This window comes from Falco biarmicus, chromosome 11 (genome assembly GCF_023638135.1).
Source record: "Falco biarmicus isolate bFalBia1 chromosome 11, bFalBia1.pri, whole genome shotgun sequence".
NCBI classification, from domain to species: domain Eukaryota; kingdom Metazoa; phylum Chordata; class Aves; order Falconiformes; family Falconidae; genus Falco; species Falco biarmicus.
In genome coordinates, this window is record NC_079298.1 from 28,228,678 (window position 1) to 28,254,188 (window position 25,511).

General features: G+C 53.1%; 1 protein-coding gene across 1 annotated transcript in view; it reads right to left on the reverse strand.

The window, feature by feature from the left end:
- Window positions 1–1,313: 1,313 nt before the first annotated feature.
- The window catches only part of LOC130157257 (transmembrane protein 121), a 41,959-nt gene continuing 17,761 nt past the window's right edge, over window positions 1,314–25,511 (reverse strand). The window contains exon 2 of the mRNA XM_056356667.1: window positions 1,314–8,426. Within this exon, the coding sequence (XP_056212642.1) occupies window positions 6,851–7,789 (939 nt within the window). The 5' untranslated portion in view covers window positions 7,790–8,426 and the 3' untranslated portion in view covers window positions 1,314–6,850. The remainder of the gene's footprint in view (window positions 8,427–25,511) is intronic.

A 25,511-nucleotide genomic window follows, 5' to 3' on the forward strand; every position in this document is an offset into this window, starting at 1 on the left:
GAGTTCATTCACCAGCTGTGAAGTGAAGCATCCGAAAACACTTTTTGAATACTAAGTTCTCCCTGGCACTAGTGCAAATAAAGGGAAACAGTGCCTTTTTCTGCTCGAGGTATTTATTCTGCTGGGCAGAGCAGGCTTTATGTGTAAAGCCCTGGGAGCTGAGACACTGGGTTATTAGATGCCTGCCGGTGTGGCCCACCCAGGGTGGGGGAGGATGTGCCTGGCATGCTCAAGGCACCGTGCTCTGCTTCTCAGCATCCTCAGCTCCGTGAGCTCCTGCGAGCAACGGGTTATTATTTCACGGCAGATTTGAAGAAGTCAGGGAGCCATGGACATCAAGGCAAGGGTAATCACTCAGCTATGGCAATGTAAAGGAAAAGGGTTTGTGGCTACTGCACCCTGCAGACCTCACGTCTGCTGGCCTTATGGCCTGAAATGTTGACTTGGTGTCATAGCAATATCTCTTCTGCCACATTGTGCTGTAAGGGTGGGGAAGGAAAGTCCTTCCTTGGACCTCTCTCTGCACCAGTCCTCTCATTGCATGTGTCTTGTTGTGACCTACTTCTTGGGACACACTCCTTCCCTTTTCCCTACCCAAAAGCCAAGCAGGAGCCCAACGCTGGCTCCTGCACCCACACACTGGGCTGGTGCAGAGGGCAGAGCCCATGCCAGCATCACCTGGCAAAATCATGCATGGCCATACAGTTAGAGATGCTGCTGTTTTACTGCAGCTGGTTTTCCTCCTTGGTGCATGGCTCCTTTGAACAGAAGTCACGTTTGCTTGGGTTGGAGGAAACTGGTTGCAATTAGTAAACTGCCTTTAAAAAAAGATCCTCCCATTAGTAGTAGGGCAGGTGGCTGCCCAGGGCCTGCTGGGATGTATCTTTGTAAGCAAATACTGGCCACGAGGTGCTAATTATGCTCCTCTCCCAAGTATGTTCCTACCCCTGCCAATGGGTCATTCTACTAATTTTTACCTCTGTTGCAGTTAGTGTACCATGCCCGTAATGCGTTTGCATTTTCACACAGACTTGAGGGGTACATTAGCTGGGAAGAGCCGATGGGGAAACCCACAGCTGTAGGGACAGGTTTGGGAAGATGATCTACCATTTCCCTCAACGTGTTGCAGCAAGTCCCCAGCGAGCTGTGGTCAGCCGTGGGATTTTCCTCTGGGATACACCAGTGGGGAGAATCTGGGCATCTTCTTCACTTATTTATTTATTTATGCTTTGATGCTTTTTCCTTGGAGGTGACTTTTCTGTTATCTGCAGCATTATTCCTTCAAAATCCCCCTCCTGACAGCATCCCAAATGAAGGACTTGTACAGATATTTTTGCAAATGCCTTTTGCACACATAAAATGCTGTAACATCAGGGAAGCTCACATAAAACCAAAATACAGTACTTGCTCTTCCCTATGACTGGTCTTTGTCTTCAAACAACTGTGAAAGAGGGCAATCAATATACCTTGCCGGGGTCTTTTTAATGCTTCCTGAGCTATTATGGTCATAATGCTTCTTCAGGCTGCCGTGTCAATACATTTGAGACACTGAACATGTCAAAAACACATAAAATCTTTATTAAGGTGAAATTAAATGAGCAAACCCGAACAAGTAACTTAAATGGATATTACCCTTCAAGGATGCCAGACCTAAAAACCAGACACAGCTGAAAAATCCAGGGTGTTCAAAGTCAGGATTAAATTAATGAGAAGCTCAAACTTTTGCCACAGAGCCTGGGCAGGAGGAATTTAGGAGGACGGGAATTGCTGTTATGGTGCTCTGGACACCTGTCCTTTGTTTTTTATTGCAGCCTTGGCCTGAGCTTAAAAAGTGCAGTGAATCTGGGGCAGGCAGGAGGAAAACAGTTATTGGCATGAATGCTCAGTCTCCCTCTGCTCAACAAATTAACCCAGACTGAACAAAAGAAAAGAAAATAAAGAAAGTCTTTGCATACGTGCCAAGGTGGCAGTGCATGGGGCTACACTGGGTGGCACCAGAATGCATGGGACCCCACAGGCAGCGCTATGGGTTTTGCCAAGGAGGGAATGGAGAACCTTTTTACCCTGCCCAGTTAGATACAACCTGACAGCCTCACTCGCTCCCCGCCGTACGGCTTGGTGGCTGCTCAGCAGGGCTGTGCACGCAAGCACATGGTGTGCTTGAGGAGGACATCGGAGCGGTACATGTTAGGAGGCAAAGCATCCCACTGCTCTCCTGCCTGCAGGACAGCACCTCCCTGCACCCTGCCTTGGCTTCCCCGCAGCCCAGGCAGCTTCTGCCCCCTGCACCTTCCCGGGGTTCCTTTAGGAGGTGATGCTCTCAGGCACCCCAAAGCAGCAGTGGGTGTTTGTCTGTGGCTGGCTGTGAGGGAGCCTGTTCACTGGGAAGTACTCGGGTGGGAGCAGTAATTAAACCTCAGGAAAAAGTAACAGATGCTGGGCTGGGAGGGCAACCTGTCCCCAGGCACCCTGCTCTTGGCGTGTGGTTTGCAAAGTCTCACGCTGCCGAGAGCCAGCCTGGCTGCAGGGCCATTCTTGTGCTGCATTGTCTGTCTTCTCCTCAATCCTCCCAAGCACTTTCAGACCCTGAAAAGACACCAGTGCCATGCTCATGCAGAGAATCTGGCTGCAGGACCGCAGGGTGTGGTGCCTGATACCAGCCTTACACGTGGGGTGCAGCATCAGATATTTTCACCTGCCAACATCAAATCATCAGAGGACAAGCAGGACACATGAGAGCAGCTGTAGCTGGGAAAGAAAAGCTACAGCTCGCACCCCACTTGCCTTCCCAGTGCCCTTGACTGTGGGATACATGGGTCAGTGCAGCAGCAAGGTGGTTGTGCTGCTGCATGCGGGATGCGAGCCCCCAGGAGGATAAAATATCTGGTGATTCAGCCCAAGGCAGCAAGAAGGGTGGAGGTCCTGCAGGTACCTCCAGGCTATGGGGACACAAGAGCCTCATCCAGGCTCTTCTCACAGGCGGCGCTGGGCATGCAGCAGCACCAGCCTGTTGCTGCCTCTTCATCAGATGGATTTGCCCGAGTGTGATGCTTTGCTCCCCTTACTTGTCAGCTCCTTTTGCAGTTCTGCAATGCTCAGGAGGTAGATGGGTTCTGTCCAGCCCATCCCCACTGCCCAGGGAGTGAGCACAGATTACCTGTGGCTGCACAGGACTGGAACAAGCTGCTGCCCTTCAGGACCAGCCTGACAGGAAGGCTCAGAGAAGCTTGGGGTTTTGCATCTCGAGAGGTACCATCACCCTGGCATCTCCTACAAGCTACAGGCTGGAGCTGGCTCCTCCAGGAGCTGTCTCTTGGTTTGGAAGGAGACATTCACCTCAGCACTGCCCAGCAGGTCGGCAACCGGTAGGGAAGCACCACTTGGGCCCCCAAAAGCACCACCAGCCTCTCCCCGCCAAGGGCAGGAGCTCCCTCATGCCCGTGGCCTGTTTCTGAATGGCAGCAAGGGATGCTGCTCTGTGGGTTTTCCACTGGAGGGCTGGGAATTTGCACCCCTTCTGCATTATTGCTGTGCTGCCTTCACTTCAGCAGGTGGGAGTCTACAGCTTGCCAGGAGGATTTAGCATTTCACAAAGGAGCTCTTTTGCCAATACACCTTCTCAGTGGAAAGCTGAAAAATTGCTCAGTTCCAGCCTATTTAGTTTTAATTGTTTCCTTTAGTTCTTATGGCCCGCAGCAAAATATCACCTTCCCGTAGCAAACAGCCAGGCTGGGAGCCACTCACCCTGCACGGCCACCACCACTGTGCCATCCCTCCTGCCGGTCCCAAGGCTCCTGGAGCTCTTGAACCTGCCGGGCAGGGCTGGATTTTGTGGCGGTGGCAGTTTGCATTGCATTGCCCTCAGCAAGCACTGGGCAAGGAGCAGTTGCAGTGCTCCCATTGCGACACTGTCTCCATGTCTCCCAGCTCTTTGCTGGCTGCTCTGGCTCTCCTTTCTGCTTGCAGCCACCAGCCACACCACCCCTCCCAGCCAGCTCTCCTCTCCCCTCACTTCCCAGCCTTCCTCTGGCGGCTGCTGTGGAGGGGCTGGCTCGTAAGACTTGCTTCCAAGATGGTTTTGAAAAGGAAGGGTTGTGTTGCTGAGTAAGAAACATGATGCACACAGAGCCCCCAGGGGATGTTGAACAGCAGAAGGTGAGAAAAGCCTCTCCTCCCTCCCTTCACCACAGAGCAGGCTTCCAGCACCAGTGTGCTCAAGCGCCTTTACAGGAATGATGCAGTGCACTGCATCCCAGGTGAGCATCGCCTCCAGGACCTCTCCTCCCACTGCTGCTCCTAATGCAGGGGCTCAGGGCAGCCCTTCCCCAAGGACACCCCTCTCCACCAAGACGACAACTCTCTGTCAGCAGTGGAAAACAGTGTCTTGCAACCTCAGGGAAAAGGTGGTGGGGACTCCTAAGCCTGCTCAGAGGTTACGGCACCAGGAGGATAAAGCACTATTCCCTTCCCATCCCGGCTCCACCCAGGGAGCACAGCTAGACATCCCCCCAAGCAACCTTAGCAACAGACCAGGCTCAAGGCAATATTAATTCATTCCAATATAAGGCATGGCTGCAGAGCTAGCTACCAGGCTTGAGACAGAACAAAAATACACACAACAACCTGTCAGAGTAACCCCTGGGTAATTTATTTTATCCCCAGGATAAAACACCTGCTGCAGGTGCAGCCCGATGCTGGGCGCTGCCTGAGCTGGTGCCAGCCCCAGCCGCTCAGCACCGCGCTGCAGCCAGCAGCACCGCACTTACAGCACCGGCAGGTTTTCCTCCGCTCAGTGCAAGGGAAGAGCTGTAAAACAAAAGCTCATAAATTAATTACCTAAAAGAGTGGCAGAATGATATTAGATACTTGGGAGTTAATTGTACTGATGTTAATCGCATGTATTTTAATGGCACCGGTAGAGATGTAATATGTAATTCCATAGGTATTCCATAATAATTTAGCAATTTAATTAATTTCTGCTAATACCTTTTAAATCACTTGCCCTCTTCCTTTCATGTTCTCTGAGGGAAAGGAGGAAGAAACTTTTCCAGCTGGCTAAATCTACTGCAAACTCACTTCTGCTGGCAAAGGTGTCATTTTATTTCTCAGCGGATTTATTCCCAGTAGAGAACTCCCCCCTTCAAAGTCATCCTTGGGTGACAGAGCAGCTGAGCAGGGCTGTGATTGCCTGGTCCTAAATTTGGAAGGCTGGACCAGGGCTGGGCAAAACGGTCTGGACAGATCATGATGGGCTGAAAAGATAGAGACTACAATGATTTGTGGATTTATGTCAAATTTGGTGAGCAGAGCCCGGAGAAAATGTGGAAGAGAAATGTAAACAGCATCAGGCATTTTATTCTGTCTCCTCAAAATGAAATGTTTGGTTTAGAAAAAGCAAAAATATCCCATTTCAGCGTGTTTGAGATACAGCTTTTCTGCTTGTCTCCTTGCGCCTCCCCCCAGGTGCAGGCAGCTGAGAGGTGCCCAGCCCCTGGGGCAACATTTAATCTGGAAAAATTATTTATTTGCTTTCTGTGCCCACTGCTTGCTGAGTGCAGGGCACAGCACCTCGGCAGGGCACTTGGGGGGTCCAGGGGAGGCAGATATAGGACCCAAGTGATTTGGACTGTACAGGAGCTGCCCCCCGAGTTGCCCCCCTCCCTCCCTCCACACACTGGCAGAAAAGAGACCACCAGAAGCCATTGCTCTCACGGGGCTTTTATTGTCTGGCTGGCCCTCGCCTCTCGCCATGCTGCCCGTGGCCAGCTGAGCCCCCGTCACAGCAGCATGGCAGAGACCCGTGCCCCCCCACCCGAACCTAGCCGCCTGCCCGGGGCAGCACGTCCTTCCCAGCTCTTTTGGGGGTTTTGTGGTTTGGGGTTTTTTTGGAAATATTTACTTTTAAAAATATAGTAGCTGTGGAAAGCAGCCCTCTTTATAAACGCTCGATGCTGGGGTGAAAGGCATCGTCGCTGTCCTTATTACTAAGCCCTCCTGGGTGCCTGCGCCTGCAGGCAGGCTGCACGGCTGCTGCAGGCAGGGAGGCTCACAATGGCGGTGGGGGGGAGATAGACCCTTCTAAAAATAGAAATATTGTGCTGAGTTGTTTGGATTGAATGAAATACATAAAACACCAGCATTAGATTAGCTTTAGCTTGTCAAATATTGCTCCCAGCAGAGTCGGCACAGTGTGCTGGTGGAGGCGCAGTCCCCCCCATCCCAGGGCTGGGGAGCCACGCTGGCCCCCTGCCCTGCTCCCCAACGCAGGGCTTGCTGCTCTTGCCCAGCACCCACCGCAAGGACACCGGCCCCCTGGGGCAGCCCGGGAGCCCCTGGGAGCCGTTATAAATAGGAAACTGTAAACACAACCATTGGAGATAAGAGACATCTACGATCACAGGGTTTACTGGTTCAAACGTCCCACCCTCCCCCCCAGCCCAAACACCCATGCCCCTGTCCCCACTCCATAAAAAGGTCTCCGGTAACAAAACCTTCGTTCCAGGCTTGGAGTAAAGGTGAGGTGCTTGAGGAGTAAAAAGGGACATTGCAACCTTAGTGGTCTTTGCTCAGGAGGGGAGATGGTGGCAGGAGGGAGAGAGAGGGTTAGCTGGTTCAGGTCCTTTGCAAGTTCATTTGGTTTGTCTGGAGGACTCCTAGGGTTATACCTGAGATGAAGACGTCTAGGGGACACTCCATAGCTCAATTAAAACATGGTTGGTGTTTTGTGCCTAGAAGAGCCCTCACTGCTGGGATTTGTCCGTTGCGCTCGCCCCGTGGCAGCAAGAGAGCAGCATCCCTCCTCCACTCGGCATGGGGCTGTCTGAACCAAGGCTCGTCTGCAGGCCATCCCTCATGTGTCAAGGATCTCACTGGTGGGCGATGGCTCATGGGGGATGCCCTGTGTGCTGTGGATGGTCTGGTTGTGGGAGAGGGAGTTCTGCTGGAGCTCCAGGGCGATGGCATTCTGGGGGAACTCCTTCACCTGCCGCTTGTACTCGAGGAAGGTGCATGCCTTGGTAGCGATGGCGATGATGTTCTTGCCTATAAAGATGGTGGAGACCCTGCTGTCCTGGAACAAGACCATGTTGATGGCCCGGATGAAGATAGTGACGATGTTAATGGTGACCAGGCTGAGGACAGGGTAGAGCATCATTTTTTGCGGGGCAATGTGCTCCCCTTGCATGCTGATCTCACTGAGGGACACGCAAGGCAGGATCAGGAGGAGTATGTAGCAGTAGAAGAACATGAGCCCCTCTGCCCAGATGGGCAGGCCGGTCCTGTGCGGCTCCCACAGGTTAGCCTGGATGTCCAAGATATCCAGCAGGTCAAGAGCCACCCAGAAGAGGCGTCCCCGCAAGTCCTCTTTCTTCCGAAAGGTCCGTATGTACTCCATGCTGTCCAAGGCCACCAGCACCAGGTAGAGCCCCGGAACACAGATGGAAAGGAGCAGGGTCAGGGCTTTCCTGGCCACCGTCTCCAGGTTCTTCTTGTCAGCTTTGTAATTCTGAAAGATGAAATACAGTTTGATCTCCAGCACGAAGATGTAGAGGAACCACAGGATCATGGCATAGCCCCGCTTGGCCGTCTTCACCTCTGCCCCCACCCACACTGCCACGTAGCGCAGCACGATGAGGAAGCAGATGTCCCCCACCAGCACAATGATGCAGACGCCAATCTTGCGGGGGCCTTGGTTCTGCTCCACCAGGTAGGCGTCCATGAAGGCCATGCTGGTCATGATGACGATGGTGGTCAGACAGACGTGACGCTTGTCAGGCGGCGGCAGCACCATGGTGAGATGAGCAGCTGTCCCTCCAAGCTGGCACTAGGGGAGCAGCCCTGCCAGCGGGGCACAAGGGGACATCTGCAGTGAGCCCAGCAACCAAGGGCTGCTCCGTCCCCCAGCTCCAGGAGAAGGTTCCTGGAGGAGCAGCGGCTCAGCAGGCAGCCCTGCTCTCCCGGGGCTCCAGGCTGCCCCTGCAGACCCTACCCCAGCTCCTGGCCCTTTGCTGGCTGTGCTCCGTAAGTGCCACAGCTCTGGCCCCAGCCCCAGGGCTGGCCGAACACCCTCTGCCACCTGCAGCCAGGGCTCACAGGTGTGTGGGGCCTCCTGGAGGGATGTCCCTCTCCTGTGGCAGGTCCCCCATTGTTGTCAGGCTCTCCAGCGATCTGACGGCGCTAATGCACCTCCAGGCTCCGAGCCCCAGATCCTGGTACAGCTCCCTGGGAATGCACTAGGCGATTGGGCAGCAGGCAGACCTGGCCGGCTGGGCAGGATGGGCAGCTCCCCTCGCCCCAGTGAGACCCCACACTCCTCCAGGGTCTGGGAGGGTCTCGCCGTGTCCTCACAGGGAACCACCTTCACATCTATCCCTGTGGGGCTGTGCCATGCTCCTGCTGCTCCCAGCTGCGCACACATCCCTCCATCCCTGGAAAAGATAGCAGAGAAGGAGCGTTAGGGTCCCTCCACGTGCTGGCCAGGGGACAGCGAGGACAACAGCCCCCCTCAGCTCCCACCACACCATGGCATGAACTGGGCTCCCACCAGGTACCGTCCCACTGCCAGGGCCCCCACTACCATGCCCTGCGCCTCGCTTAATGCAGAATAACTTTTTATTGAGGATGAACACAGCAGGGGAAGGGGTAGCCAAGCTGTCCCCAGGGTGGCATGAGGTCCCAGCAGCTTTCTGAACTGCCTCAGCTGCTCACGGTCACAGCTCTGTCTCGCCATGCTGCGCTTGCATGATTCACTTGTTAATCTTTTCCATGCAGGGACCGCACTCCTGGGAAGTGAATAGGTCCCAGTGCACTCAAGAGTACTATCAAACTGCTTACACAGAGTGGAAGACATAAATAACGATCACAGTCAGATATGCCCACCCCACACCGTGTGACAGCTAGCCCTTCGTGCATGGCAGCTGCCTGGGAGGAAAGTGCTTGATGCCACAGACCATCACCCCCTCGCATCCTATGGAGCCTGGCCACCACGGTTGCGTCTGGCCGCAGAGCCTCGTCTCACGCAACCTGCGCTTCACCAGCCTTTGGCACTGCTTGGTGGGAATGACGGCCCTGGAGATGACACCTCCCAGGTGACGCAGCCAGGCTGCTGGGTCTGAGAGTGCTCCTTACCCAGCCCAGTGGGGCTGGGCTGAGCCTGGACCTGGATTTGGAGGGCTGTGAAGGTGCTGAGCTGAACCCCACACATGCATGTAGCTTGGCTGCCCACCCCTTGGCGCCGGGGGGCATCCCTGCTTGCAGGAGGGGGGCCACAACCCAGGGAGAGCCCCAGGAGGTGTCAGAGGGACTCGGTGGCACTGCTCCTGCTCCCCGCTGGCTGGCATAATGAGGACACACACAAACCTGGGCTCTTCATCTTTTAGGGAGAGAGGCAGAGGCGGAGGTTGAAGGGAAGAAGCCCAGCCCAAGGAATTGTAAGCCATTAAAGACCTGCCCTACTTTGCACGGGGAAGTGTACTGCAGCTGCTTATGTTTATGTGGCCTCATTTAAACAAAAGCTAGATCCTCTCCTGCTTCAGGGAGAGGAGAAGAAAAAAGAAGAAAAAGTGGGAAGCCAGAGGAGTTAGAACCAGCCTCAACGTGTGTGAGAGTAGGTGGACACCAGCTCTGTGTGTACCTGTGCCCTGGTTCCTGAAGGATGAGGCAAGCGAGGATGTGGTGCTCAGCAAACATTAGCAGTGGACTTAAGAACTGCTGCCCCAGCTGGGACTCCCACGCTGAGTGTGCTGCCAGACTTGTGCACAGCAGGGAAAACTGCTGCGTTACAGTAACTTCTCAAGCTGGAATTGCTCAGAAAGAAACCAAAAAGCTGGGGGTGGGTTCATGAGTACCCCGAAACAATGCTTTCCAGGCAAGGCACCCTCCACAGCCCCACTCTCACCAGCGCAGCTCTCTGCGCCGTCTTGTAGCTGCTGTTTAGGGCTTCAATTTGTTCTTTCTCGAGGTTTCAGATAAAAATATACAGTCGTTGCTGTAACTGCTTTTAAACTCATGCCAAGTTTTACAGGGGATTTATAGCCAAGGATGGATAATTCCAGATAAATTAGGTCTTTCAGGAGGAAATGGTGGGGTTTTTTTCTTCCCCCTGAAGTATTTATGCATCCAAAAGACAGCAGTTATTTAAAGGGCAGTGGGTGCATCACAGCACGTTAAGGTTAGGAAGCAGCTTGCTTGTAAATCATGCCCCTCTGCCCCCTGTGAGTTACACATGTGGCCTGGGAAGCCGGGGAAGGCACACGCTCCCAGCCCAAGCTATCCTCACGCCTACATGAAAGCGCACAGAAAAAACCCTGCCCTGCCTCTCGGTGAATACCCAGGGCACCCGACAATATTAATTCCTGGTGTTTATAACAGCAGCAAACAAGTCTTTCACCATCAGTGCTGAGCAGATTGTTTTCAGCAAAATATATGCTCGAACAGTGGATTGTTCCCTCCTGTCTGCTCCTGAGTGATTCACAGCAGCTTGGGATGGGTTTGATAAATATGTTCATTTGTTACGATGACCTTTCAGAGTGGAGGAAGGGGATCGTGGGGCTGAGCTGAATCACAGGGCTCAGGCCCTGCTTTCTCTTGGGTTAAATCCTGTATTACCCAGAGCAAGCAACTCTCTTGCCTTTGCAAGTAGTTTCCAAGCACTTGCTGTGGCACAAGCTCTTCTTTTTACTTTCCAGCTGTGCAACAGCTGATCTTTTCCCCACCTCTTGCAGCCCTGGTGCTATATGGAAATATGGAAGTCTCTGCCTATCCATGGAGCAGAGCTTGCCTGTTTGAGTGATGTGTGACCATCCTACCAGGGAGGGGGCGTGTAAAACTCTCCTCAGAGGACTATTAAAAAAACCAGGTAGCTTTTAAATAACCATTATTCTGGGAAATCCAGATTCATAATTTTTGAATGACTGCATTTGACATTACATTCAGAAACCACTTGAGAAACATGCTGGATAGACAAGAAAATGAGCATGTCAGATAGCCACAAGAGCATACTGAGGCAAATATTTATTTAGACAAGCATTCACAAAATTTACTTCCTGCAGGAATTCTTGTAAATAAAAGGCAGCTCACCTGTACGCAACAAGCTCGGAGTGTTACAGATGTTGGCAAGCCAGGCTGGCAGCTTCCTACGGGAAGGGAACTAGCAGCCTTTGCATGCCACTTGGTGCCAGGGCTCCCACGAGCAGGTATTGCAGTGCTCCTTCAGTCTTGGCAGCTACGGGCCTCCTCACTGGGACAAAATTCAGTTCATATCTGTGTATTCTCCTCTACCACTACCCTCTGCAAACAGCCCCGCTGCTTGCACTTGAGTGAGAAAATGTACTCGCTAACACTGACTGCAGCTTGTGATCAGCTGGCGAGATGCAGCCCACGGGCAGTGTCCAGCCACACCAGTGAAGGCTGGCGGCACAGCACGGGGATAGGCAGCAGCAGCGTGCCCCCTCCCCATCTCCGCGGCTTCCTTGGGGACACCCCATTTCCCAGCCCAGCCTTCCCAGTGTCCCTGCAGGGTAGGAGAGGCTGTGGTGGGAATGGGGGGGGCAGGGGGGGGTAGGCTGTGATTTCCTGGAGAGATTCGGTGGTCCTGCAGGTGGGTCCAAACACAGGTGAAGTGCAGGGTTTGCACTGCCATCTCTGCCCTGCTTCCTCTGGCACGGAGGGTGACTGAGCAGCAGAGGTGCAGCCAGCCCCTGCCCTTATTACTCTGGTGCATCTGCTCTGGCTGGCGACATTATTTCTTGGTCCTTTACCCATCTTTCCCAGCCCTGCTGACTGTCATAAAGTACCTGTGGTTACCCAGGGATGTGTGGTCACAGTCTTGCTTGACCACCAGCCTAGGCAGTTGGGAAGAAAAATAAACTGTACTTTCCACTGTGATGCCAGTGACTCATTGCAGTGTGATTAATTACCACTGGCTCTGCCATTACCAGCATCTGCAACCCGTGGCCAGCCATCACCGGTGCCTTCCTGCATCCTCTCCCACCTCCGTGCACTGCCCATGCCCAGCATCACCCGGCATCACTGAGAGCCGTGCCAGTGCAGGCAGCCGCAGGCATCCCTGCACAGCCAGACAAGCCCCATCTCCCAGGTCTAGGGAGCAAGTGGCTGCAGAAAAGCCTGGAAGGCTTGTGGAGCCACTGTCAAAACACAGCTTCATTAATGCCAGCAGGCGCTTCCCAAACCCCGGCCATACCTGGCAAATTAGTTTAAATTATTTAAGTGATTTGAATTCTGTCTATAAATACAGGAGGGAGGGAGCAAGGCAAAAGTATACACAACGTGCTTCCCAGGTAGTTAGGATGCCACATTGCTTAAAGCTTCATTTGCACTTTAATTGGTTTGATTTATTCCAGCTTTCCTGAGTGTAAATCTGAAGCTCCCCTTCACTTAGTCCTTCAGCCCTCTGAAGAGCTGCTGCTCCACAGAGCCCTTTCCCCGGCTGGCAGCGCCTGCCCTGCCCCGCCCCATGTCATGGCACTGTCCCCAGTGTGGGGCAGGATGAGGCAATGGCCATGGCCACCATCTGCGGGGACCAAAAGCTGGGCATTCCCCATCAGCAGCCCGCTGTGCTTCAGGGAGCAACCAAGTAACAGCCAAGTGACCTGCTCTTGGCAGAGGTCGGGGCTGGGAAGCGGCTCTTAATCGCTTTACGCTTTTTGTGACTCACTGAATTATTTGCAAGCTCCGTGCACCACGTAAGGATGGGGTTTAACAGGGACAGCGAATTCTCCTCTGAGTCAGAAACTATAAATCATGTCGTCCCCATGCCATTGCATTTTCCTGCCTCGCCTTGCTAAAAATCGGTGCCTGGGGGTGCCTCACTCAGCCTCACTGACCTGCAGGCTGGGATTTCACCTGCCCCCCAAGGGCAGCCCCTGGGGACTGATGGAGGGGGGGATGCTTGTACCCTGTGGAGCAGGGAAGCTGGCTTGGCAGCGGCTGCGCCCTGCCTCCTCCAAGGCAGTACTGGCATCTCAAGCGCATCCTGTGAAGGAAATGAGATTGAGGAAGTTTTTTCCGGACCCTGCCCACTAATCGTGTCTGAAAGAGGAAACAGCCCACTTGCTAATGATTACAGATAATTTACTGTAGGCACATCCGACAAACAGGGAAAGAGCTGCAAACCGCTCCCAGAACCTGCCCAAAATAAACAGTGCAGCCGGGCTGTCAGGTGGAACCAGCTCCAGCTTTTGGCGGTGAGTGCATCCACTGGTCTCTCATGCTGCAACCCCCCATCACTTCCCTCGGGGGGGGTTATTTCACCTGAAACCCAGTCAGAAAGTATCAGACCTGTTGCCTGAGTAGGAAAAAAATAAAACCACCCTCTCAATCACATCATTTTGTGACAGGGTGGGGAACTGCTGCTTGCCCAAAGCAGAGCCCTGTGACGATGGATGGCCTTTTGTGTTGGCAGTCCTGTCCCCCGTGGCTGTCCTGGCCAGGGCTCTCCCACCAACACAGGCAGCTGGAGCTGCTGGGAACATCTCCCTGTTCACAAACATGCTGAGTTTGATGATATTTGACAGACGTGTCAAAAAATTTAAAAAGGCTTTTCAGATATCTTGGGTGTTTAAACATAGTGTTTAGAGAAGGTAAATGACTCATTTTGACTTGTACATAAAACATTAAATTATACTACTATGTCTTGACACTACCAAAACAATTTACCATTCTCCTAGCTAAATGCATTGTTTCTGTAAAGGAATTGCTAGGTGTTTCCAAGTCAGGTAGATTTTCAAGATTTCGTTCTGATCTGGACCAAACCCCAGATTTAAAAGCATCAAAATCCCCCGTGATTTGTCAGTTTGGGCACACAAAACTGGGCACGTTTGGCAAACATCTTGTTGTGTGTGCGTTTGCCATGGTGGGGCGATGCACATGGAGCTCAGTGCCCATGGCATGCAGGTCCCAGTCGCAGAGGTGTCCCCGTCCTCTGCTCCCTGCGCTCTTTGCTCACCCTTCAGCAGAGCTTTCCCCACCGGTTCTGGGGCTTTTCCTCATTCTGCTACCTCGGGAGTCCTCCCATAGGGACTCGCTCCTCCTCTGCCGAAGTCCATCAGAGCCTTACGCGTGCCCCTGCCCTCCCAAGCTGCCCTCCTGCCCCAGTGCTCCTGCAGACGTTGTGCCCACCACTGGCTCTCACAGTGGTGACATGACTTGCCCCTTCCCAAGGAATTTGACCCAACAACACTGGTGGATTTTTTTCTGGTTTTCAGGTTATTTCTCCACTTTTTCAAGATGCTATTGGATTTTAAGTGTTCCCTCCAGCATGCTCCCAGCCCACCTCACAGTGTGTGCTCAGCATCCTCACTGGTCCCCTAGCCAGGCCACCTGTGACAGTGCCAGCTCCCCAAGCAGGACTTGTCCCCTGCCTGGGAAACCCTTCTGCTTTTGGCTGATGGAGCTGCACCATCTTTGTGCTGGGGCAAAACGCATCATGCAGGTGACAAAGCAGTAGCTGCACAGGAGCCCTCCTCCCCCAGGCACCACAGGGCTGACAGCACACCTGCAACTTGCATTCGCACAAGTCACAACTAAAATACAGCGATACACCACCGCCTTTGGCCTCTGCTGGTACCTTCCTGGACAGATAGGCCTAACCCAACCGGTCACCAAGTTTCACCCGCAAGCAAAGCCCAGAGCTTTGATTTTCTCTGTGCTACAAATAGGAATAAATGCAAACACCAGGCCAGAAGCATAAAACCTGCATCCAATTTCAGTAGCTTGAGGCTGTACTTTTGTGTGTGAATCACTGCCAGCCCCTCAAATAACCTCACATTGTCAGTATTAGGGGAAAGGAAACTACAGAGCCGGTGCAGAATCCTCGTGCAGACACTTTCCCCTACTGCCTGTTGGAAATCCATGTGGATGGAGGATGGAAAAGCTCCCTGGTCTGGCTCATCCTTGTTCTCACTCTCCTGGGTGCTGGCAGGGAGGCATGAATTTTCTTGAGAGCACTGCTCCCAGCACCCTTACCTAACGCACTGGAGTGCTCTCAGCACTGCTCTGGCAGCATCAGGTGCCTGAGAGCCAAGAAGCTCTGGCGGCCCCTCGTCTCATCTAGGCATGACTGAGAGGGAGTCAGCTAATTAAAAAAAAAAAAGGAAGCTGGTGTGTGAAGCTATAAATAGGGATGTGCTGGGAGTTCCCTGGTGCTAAAAGCATGCTTGCAGGGGAGGGGGCTGTTGGGAGCTCTGGGGCAGCACTCCAGAATGTCCCAGGGAAGATGCAGCTGAGATCCACAGGCACCTCCTACCTACGTGAGAAAGTGTTTAGACAGGGATGATTCTACAGTAGATGGCTGAAGGGATGAGGGGCTGGCTTGCAGGCTTTCTTCTAGAGACCTGGGCAGAGATGCACCTGCTGGTTTCTCTGACCTGGGACCAGGCTGGATGTCAGACTAAAGGCAGTAGGTGAGGGACCTGTCCTCTTACCTCCCCCCTCACCCACAGAATGCCAGGAAAGGTCATGGGCAGCAAGTTGCTGATGCATATAAACCAGGGCAAGCTCACAAGGGAGATTAGAGGGGCCTGACTCCCAAACTGCAATCCTGGAGACCTCCTGCTACTTGATGCTGAAGCTATGGAGCGCTTTCTCTGCTCCATGGCTTTTGGGAGGTGCTGCACCAGATCCCAGAAGCAGCTCTGTGCTAGGGCACAAGGACAGCAAGAATGACTGTGTGTCCTGCTGCCATGGGAAAGCTCCCCCACCTTGTCTCCCCATGTGAGCAGAGGACCTGGGTGCTTGAGGGGTTACCATTGCCTAGGTGAGGAGGCACCTCTGGAGGCCAACCAGCTCACCCACCAGCCCTGAGAACAGCTACACAAAGCAAGGGGGCATCTCTGCCCTCCCTGGGAGCTGCCCCAGGCTCGTCCCTGCTGCCAGGCCCTGGTGGCATGTTGCAGTTGGAGAGAAACAATTATGTCCTTGTTATTTCCTCTCTGCCCTGAGCATAGGGCTAGTAGAGGTGGGATGCACTGGGCAGCATGTAGAGATTGAGCTGGGCAGTCTGCTGCTGCTGCCATCAGTCTGGCCTTTGATTAAGAGTGATTGTTCTGCTCTTAATTAATGCAATCAGCTGCTGGCCAGTGTGGTGGAATGGAGGAGCAGAGCCCAGTCACTATGATAAAAGGAGATTGTGTCTGCTGGCTCCTGTGGAGCTTGGCAAGGCTACCTTCTCCCACCAGCCATGCACCCAGGCTGCGTGCAATGTCACCTCCAAACCTCGCCGGGAAACCTGAACCTAGAGGGGGGAACGCTCCCCCACTGGCAATGCCAGGATTCTGCTGCTGTGCACCCAACAGCAGAGATGGGGGGGTGCAGTTAATCCCTGGGGTAATCTTGCTGCTCTCTGTTCTCCCAAGCCCACCTGAGATGGTACTGCTGGTGATGCCTGGCTGGCTCCCACAGCGTCTAGTCCCCTGCCTACTCCTCAGGGACCTTCCTGAGACAGAGGCTCTCCTGTGACAACAGGTCTCATCCTCCAGTGACACCTGGCATGCTGCTGCTCACCCAGGTCTAAGGCAGCCATCTGCCCTGTCCTGCACGGGCGCCGGGCTCCCCCGAGAACAGGCGTGGAGCTGCTCAGCCTCTTGCATCTGAGCCAGCTCCCCGTGAGATGAGAAGGCATCTCGGCTATTTTTGCTTCCCTGGTGAAGTGGCTCATGAGCAGGCAGCAGGCGTGAGTGTATCCCAGTAAAATCTTCACTAAGAACATCGTGTCTTTTTTTCTGACTTCGAGTGCCGCAAAGCTCCCCTTGGTAATGCAGGGACAGCAAGCGAGAAAGAACCGGTGGGTAGCTTGCAAAATCAAGGGACCTTTGCTTGCTACGCACTTGGCGAATTTATTTTGGCAAGGCTGGTCCAATGTTAATTATTGATGGCAATAGCTCACCACCAGTCATCACAAAATCTAGCAGGATAAGAACTGCTGGTGGTGCATCCTCCAGGAGACAACTATTGACTTGTCTGGTCTTAAAACACGGCTGAGTCATGGTAGGGGGCTGGTGGTGCCACAGAGCTGGAGACGGGCATCAGCGGATTCTGCTTTACATTTGCTCTCCATCTTTCATGTCCACGCCACTGCCAGACCCTTCTGGACCAGGCGCTCTGCCAAGTGGTGTGCCGGTGAGTCGCGATGCTTGTTAGGCTCAGGAGGACAGCAGGCAGATCGGTTGGCCCTCCACATAGGCATCAAGCTCAGGGTCACCCTGCCCATCCTGTGTGTGCTGCAGCCTCTGGGGTGGGGGCAATGCTGGCATCTGCTGCTCTGGCATCACTTGGGAGATAAACATTGCACCTGCTTTGATGTAGTGCAAGAAAAAAAATGCCAGCCTGGAGGTCACCAGGGAGCCATTTCTCTTCCTCTGTTTTCCAGCCTTCCCTCTACCAGCCATCTAATAAATCCAATAAAATCTGTCTTGCTGGTGTCTAATCCAATTCCAGCACCCAGAGACCAGACTTTTTGTATCACTTGCAGACCTAACCAGCTACATCCTTGGTGTACGAGCCAGACGAAGGGGCTGCTGCAGGCTACTCCAGAAGAGAGCAATTACCTGGGATCAGAACATCCCCCCCCCCCCCATCAGTTACATTTATATAGGTTTTCCTTGGGTCACACCTAATTGAATTCTTCAGATGCTTGAACATCATAGTCAGAGGCAGCTGATGACTTCTAAACTGAAGTCCGGGCACTAAATGAGGTGCCTTATGTTTCACCTCGAGGACAACTCTCCACAGCGTTTTCTGTTTATACCCTCACGCATCACTCCACAGCAGGTTCAGCCGAATGCCACCTCCAGCGAGCACCCAGGCTTTGACTCCCACTCTAAAGGCAAAGGAATTTCAAGGTCACATGGAGAGTCGTGACCAAGCCTAGTTCCTCAAATTTGTTCCAGCACCTGGAAGCACAGGGGCAGGATGGTGGCTCTGTTCCACGGAGCATCTTCTGGTCCCTGGCCCCCGTGGGTGCAGGGTCACAGTTCAGCAGAGTCTGGAGGCTCACAGAATGAGCTGCAAATGCCCTGATCTGAGCTTCCAGGAGTGTGTCTGATGAAGGCTTCTGGTCTCATCACCTTCACAAGGAGCATCACCCATGCTGTGTCACATGCTGCTAACGCACTACTGCACAGCTCCCAGTGGGAGGGATTTGTGTTTCCACAGTGCTGCCCTCCCAAAGGTCCTCCGCTTGCCTCCCAGGCAGTGACACAGTGAAGCTCCAGGCCACCCAGGAGCCAGACCTGAGAGGTGCTGGGACCTGCCCCGCGCGTGGGCACCAGCTGGCATGCAGCCAGGAAGGTGTTGAGGCACCCAGGGCGAGCATGTGCCAGGGTATTTGAAATAACAGCCTGCGTATCTCGGTCAGTATCTCTGGTACTCCCTCCTTTGCATCCATCCTGAGGTGTCAGCCACTTGGGGACACTTCCATACGCCTCGTGCAGCTCAGACCACCAGCGGCCCAGCCCAAGCACCTGTGTGGTGCCCCTGCAAGGGTCTGAGCTGCTGGTTAGGCAGCACCCCATCATGCAGGAGGCGTATGCTGCTTGTTTGGCCTGGGGCCTGTTTGGATTGAGTTGTTTGTTTGCCTGAGCTGTTGTTTTTTCAGGCTTTCCTTTGCTAATGAAATTCTCTCCCTCCTAAAAAAATAAATAAATAAAGTAAATATCTAAGTCATCCATCCTTGTTGAGGATCCGTGCTTGGAAGGACCTGCGTGCCACAGTGGCCCGTGGAGCGGTGTGAGCTGAGGAGGGTGAGCGGGCAGGAGCCCTGTCCCCCGCGGTGGGGAAGTTCCAGGGCTCCTTGCTGCCAGGTCACAGGTGAGGAGGATGCTCGGCGTGGAGGCTGCACAGAAATCGGGAGATACTGCAGCTTCTCCATCTGACAGTGTGAGCCAGCGTCCTCTCCCCCAGGAGGATGTGACAATTTGCTGTGCTGGAGCTCATTGCCAAGGAGATAAAATATTTATGGCTGCTCTCTCTTGCTTCCCGTTTTAAGCCATGGTGACTTATTTGTTACAAATTTACATGCATGTTTAAAGACATATTCTAAGTATAAAAGGTTTATTTCTCCATGTAGCGTTTTGCCAGCCAGAATCAGCCATCCCATCTACTCTGTGCTTGCATTTGTCCCCAGCTTCAGTGCACATTTTCCTCTTGGTAATGATTATCATTATACTAAGAAAAATGGGTCATTTAGAGCAGTTTTTCCCCAAATGAAAGGCTGTGGGATACAGGATATCATTAAAATTCTAAACCTGACTTCCAACCTCAAAAGCAGGCTCTTGCTGTTTGGGTATCTCTGCGAGGGGGGGAGGAAGGGAGGGAGGGAGGGCACGCAGTGAATGCACTTTGGCCACAAAATGACTGTCTGAGTCCGTATGGCCTGTACCGCTGACATCTGCGCTGGCATTAACCACCCCTGGGCTGGGGCTGTCACCTGCGCTGCTGACACACGGACCCCCTGCCCGGTGGTGCAGGGCAGAGGCTGTCTCCTGGCCTCCCAAGGCTGCCTCCCGGCCAGCGCATCCACCGGGCTCCCACTGCACCCGCTTCCCAGCCGCACTGTGCATGGGACGGTGCAATCAGAGCAGGCGACGGGAGCTCATTTCTACTTTCAAAGGAGCAATTTATCTCCTGCCAGGAGGGCTGTGGCCGGGTCAGGTCCCCTGCAGAAGGGGAGGCTGGCAGGCTTTAAAAGCCTGTGCTTGCACAAGGGAAGAAAGCAGGCTGAAGTGCTCAGACGCAGCATCCCTGGAGGCAGCACCTGACTTGCCCTTGCACATTGCTAGGGCTTCAGTGAGTGTTGGCGCTGTCCCACAGGCCAGCTGGCCACGGGCTGGGACCTGCCACGGGTCCCTCTGAAACCCCTGTCCCCACGACTGCAGGTGCCCAGGGACAGAGCAGATGCTTGCCCAAGGTCCCTCCTCACCTCCCCAGCCCCAGATCTGGGCTCCCAGCACCAGGGTCGCTGCCAGGCTCCAGCCTGACTCCTTGCCCCCTCACTTCAGATGACAGGAAAGCATGCCCTGCCCAAGTTCAGTGCTAGCTTTGTCCGTGACAGCAGAACCCCCATCTGCCCGGTGTTCTCCGCTCCCCCATCTCCAGTGTGCTGCTGCTCAGGAGTCTCGTTTCTATCTCCTGGTATCCCCAGAAGGGGCTTCATGGGGAATATTTTGCTTAGAAAGGCTATGCAACTTCAGTGCAAGCCTGAAATTGTGTGCAGAGCTGTAAGGCAAAGCTAATCCGTTTTGCAGCTTAGCCAGCTGCTGAAAGATGCTATTTAGGAGTGGGGAACTGCTAACTGTTTTCCACCCCCCTGTGAAATGGGAGGGACAAGGGATGTTCAGAGGATGAGAGACGGAGACTGACCCCAAATGGCTAATTTAGAAACATCTTTGAAGGGAGACTTGCCCCAAATTGTCAACTTTTGAAGTTGTTTCTTTCTAACTGTGCTCAGAACAGGCTAATTTTCCATTCCATTTTTTCACATTTTAAATTAAAATGCATATGGAAAGCTCTCTTGCTACTGATCACAGCCAAGCAACCGCACCATGGCTAACACCACAGCTCGCATGTGGGATGCAGGAACAACTGCATCAGCCGTTGCTGCAACTACATTAAGCAGCATCGTAACATTGACCTGGCACGGTCACAGCCACAGAGTCAGTAGCATGCATCACTTCCAGGCTTGCCGTGCCTGAATGTGCGTCTCTCCCCATGCTCCATAGCCTCCAGGCACCCAAAAATTGTGGCAGTTGCAGGGGAGGATGGAGGCTGGGGAGTGTGGGTGGGATGTGGGACATCCCTGGGGCAGGGCAGGGACAGCAGCTCTCCTCCCGAGGGCCACATCTCTGTTAGGGGGGTGTCTGAATGACAGGTTAGATTCGGTCTAGCAGACAGGCTGAAAATCCACTATAAATTATTTCTGTTTGGCTGCCATTTAATTATTTTCACTTGAGTGTTTGAGCAAAATAAAAAACTGTGGAGAATGGTTAGGAGTCAGCCTGAGATGCTTTGTTCAGCCTCAGAAAGACGTCCTTTTTCTCTCTGGGGTTGTTTTACTCTTCTCCTCCTCCTCCCCTGCCCTCTGCTGCTAACTTTACATTGACTTTAAAATAGCAAACTGTTTGGACTTCTTGGGAACAATAAAGAAGATAAACACCAGGTTGTGCGGTAGGCTAGAAAACATGCTTCCAGGGGAAAAGGATTCAAACCTCATTCCCAAGTAAGGTCAGACAAAGGAAAGAGCAATAAAACCTTTTTCTATCCACTAATGGCCACAGAGCCATCATGCAGCTTTGTCCCTTCTTCCCTGGTGGGAGGGGAGCTCATCCCTGGGGAAGCGGCAATAAAGTGAGGAACAGATCAGACATTTCCCAGTTTTTCAGAGAAAACGTGAAATATGGTAAATGTCTTTCTGGCAGGTATTTCTCACTGAACTTTCAACTGCAAGAGACATGGGAAAATCAGCGCTTGCAGAGCAACAGGCATCCCTCCTGCACGGAACGGGCAATGATAAAACCCTGTTAAGCCAGCAGCGAGACTGGGGGTCTGGGGGGTTGCTGCCCCAGGTCCCTGCTGAGCTGCAGAAAGCCCTGCAGAAAGCTGCAGGGGCACAGTGGGTGCACTTGCAATCAGCTTTTATTTTCATTTGTATTCTGAAACCTGCTCCTGGAGGCCCTCCTGACCTCCCTAAGCATTAAGTGAACACTCTGCCTTGATTTTCGCACCACCGTTTTCCATCTCCCACCCTTACCCTTTGCCACTCACACCCCACCACCCTCCCACAGGGTCCCCCGTGGCCACAGCCCCTACTCCTGCCTGATTTGCCTCGTTAGGCAGCCGTTTCTCATTAGGATTCCTGACAGCCCACCTCCCAGCATAGGGGGACCTAGGGGACCCTCTGCCACCACAGCTCCAAGGGTGCTTTTCTGCTCTGTGGCCCCATGCATTACAACAGTTCCCTGTGTTTACATATTTGCAGGAAACAAGCTGTCTTCTGCTCTGGGTAGTTAATTCCTGTGCAATCAGGTGGCCAACACCTGCCGCAGCAGCACCGTGCAGCCTGTGCCTCGTAGCTGCCACCACGCTCTGCTCCTGCCCACAGTGACATCCCCACGACCCACGCAGCTGCTGCTCTCTGGGCACAAGCAGCCAAGAGGGATTGGGGCTTAGCACAGAGGCCAAATGCAGGACAAAGTCTTGAATTTCTGTTGTCTGAGGGATGCAGTAGGAACGTGCAATTGAGAGGGGGGTCCTCGCATCCCCCGGTTCCTTGCCCAGAGCCTGGCTGGCCCCTCTTTGAGCAGGCTTTGAGGCAGGGTGCAAGAGTGCAGGAACCAGGCACAGGCTTAGCTCACCACAAAACCAGCTGCCAAGCGTTCCCACCCTCAAAACGAGAGGCACTAAGGGCCTGGGTCTGTACAGCTGGGGAGTGGCTTTCAAACAGAAAAGCCACTGCAGCTGAGCTGTTACAGGGAAACTGTGGTGGCTTCCCACTCTTCCCAGGTGTGGAGCATCTCTAGTGCCCTGGGGGCTTGGCTTGATGTGATTTCTGCTATTTCAGGCTTTGATGAACCAAGTGAGTATAAAATGCAAACGCTGCTGCAAGCAGCCAGGCCTGGGCTGTCTTTATTCCTGCTGTGCACTGGGAGGGTGTACTGGTCTGGGTGAGATGGTGCTGGGGGCAGCCACCTTCCCAGCTGGGGCTTGGGTGCACTGCTAAGGGCAGCTGGGCTTTCAGGATGGAGCTGTACAGCTCCCCAGCCAAGCAGCATGTTGTTGCAAGACACGAGGACGGTAGGAGCCTCCTTTCACCTTCTGCCATGTCCTGTAGAGCCCTTGACCTCCTCCTGGTAAGAGTGCAGCTCCAGCCGTTCATCACTTAGCTCAGCTCTGCTTACTCGGCTGTGGGCTCCTGCCAAAGGAGGGACTGGCATGTGCTTGGCTGACACTGCAGCACTCGTGCTCCCTTGCTGGGGACAGCCACTAGTGCCATTAGCTCTGTCCCACTGCTGCTCTCCACGATGAGTGCTCGCCCAGGGAGCAGATGCTGCTCAGTGAAGCTCTTGGCCAGTGGGGATGTATCCCTGCTTCTGTGAGATGTTCTTTGGGCTCTTTCCCCCAGCATTTTGCTTCAGCTCCATTTTTGGGGGTTTCCTCCCACCTTGGGAGCCCAACAGCCTTTCCCAGACCTCCCTTCCTTCCAATCCATTCTTTCCCAGCACCCTTTGTGTGTCACAGCATCCCCCTTCTCCTGTGGGATGTGCTGGGGCTGGCGGCTGGCCATCCTGCCCAGAGGGACAGGCAGGAATTTCTAACTGTGGAGCTAAACCCTGATGGGGTTTAGCTTCAGGAATGGAGTGAGCTGGCCCAGACAGGACGTGCTCCCCACCTCCTGTACTTCTTTGCCTCCCAGAAATAAGGGCAGCTCCAGCTTGCAGTGTGAGCTGGGGGGTGTGTGTGTGTGTACAGCCCCCACGGGGCACTCAGCCCTGCTTCCTGGCTGGGGTGGCAGGTCCTCTGGCCCTCCAAGCCTCCCCTCATCCTCAGACAGAGCCAGATGAGGAGCACGCTGATTTGAGTGTTCTTACATGAATAATGAGCCACCTATGCTTTTTGGGTGCGTCTTTGTGTTCCTTTCCCATTGAAAGCCGATTTCTTTGTGCTGTACTTCAAAACAGCTCAAGTGTATTTGTAGGAGAGACTGGAGAGCTGGCTTTTCTTTCCTCTGAGCTGAAATACAAGAGCCGTTCTGCATGATGTTTGTGTCAGCTATATCCTACAGACACCCTAAAAGCCCCTGGCCCTGAGTGACAGCAGGACTGGGAGAGCACAGCGAGATTCAGGCTTGTGCTAATTTGGCCTCAGGTCAGTTTTAAACTGACGAGGGCACATCCAATGCAGATCTTGAATTAGTCCAGTTTATAAATACAGAACAACTCTGCACAGCTTTCCATTGAATGAATTACATGGCCATAAATATACCCGTTCCATAAACTTAAACAAGGTCTTGAAACACAACTAACCATTTGTCGCCATACAAATCAGCCGCTGTCAGACTGTGGCTAATGCTGGGAACCCACTCTCTGCTGAGCAACGAGACATCCCTCCAGTTCACACCTGGTTTGGCCTACAGCAGTCATCTGAACATCTTTGGTAAGAAAACAATGCAGATAAGAGATTCCTTCTTTCCTTCCTCCTTACAATAAGCACAGGGCACATCTGCCCCCTTTCTGCTAGCTGATAGACGTGCTATGCTGAACACCAGCTCCTAGGACGTCATCACTTATCCCCACGTCTTGCTAGACAGCATCTGCTGCAGGCGAGATTATAGATGGACTGTTAGAAGTGATAGTAGATGCTAAGATCCCATTACAGGTGTCATTTCTTCTGTCAACACATGGGGAGTTTCTATCGGCAACTTCTGTTCGGTGATGGTGAGCTCCCAGAGACAAGCAGGTTCCTCAGTGTCAAGTGATACATGTTTCGGTGGGCTGGAGACAACCCACAGCGGCAGTTAAGTGTTTTGGGACTCTGCAGTGAGAAACAGCGTTAACTCGTTTTGGGCAGTGCTCACCACGGAATGCCTCCATTCTTTGGTATAAATGCTATATATCAGGAACGTGGAAAAGATTCATGAAGTCTAAGCTGAGCAAGTCAACTCCACCTTCCCTTCCCCTGCTGTACTGGCAGTAGTAGAAAACAGATTTGGTGTGGGTTTTTTTTCCATTATCCACCTGGAAACTCATCTAGTTGGGGGGAAAAAAACCCAAACACAATCCATGCTAGTCATCTTCAGATGTGAGCCTGAGCCTCACACTCCATCCCCAATTTAACCAGGATCAGCTCATTGCCTGAGAGTGCCCAGCAGCCGATGGGGTTTTGCTGGCAGCTGCTGCCTTTGGCTCTCTCTACCCTGCATACTAATACGAAGGAAAATGGAATGGGTAATTTAATCCTACCCTGCTAGAAGCAAAGCAACACACAAGCCTGCTCATCCTCTCTAAGTTTAGCCCAACAGTGTATTAAAGAGCTGCTACTGGATTCTCGCCAGCCCCTACTTAGCTGAACTACCTGACTCTGCAAAATAGCAGCAAATTCTCCATTCTGTGTCATTTCTGGTCCTTGGGAGAACAACCCACCTCCGTGAGGAAACTTGACCCCCCTGGGCCTGCAGGAAGGCAGCGTAATTTGGGAGAATGGGTGGAGCGATGAAGGGTTTCTTGTGATATTGGGCATGCTCCCCATGGACGCGCTGCTGCCTGGAGCTGGGCTGCTGGAGCTTCAGGGCTCCCTCGGCCCCTCCGCTGTAAGCGCGTGAACAGTAATGAATAAATCTGTCCCTGCTCACTTATAAATAGTTTATAAAAGGTTCATAAATGATTTCTAGATGTTTTAATGAATAGTTAATCAATTGTTGCAGGGCCCAACAGGTCAGCAGATTGCTTATAGCCATCAATTATAGTGTCTGCTGATAAGCTTATAAGCATCGCTAGGACTCCACT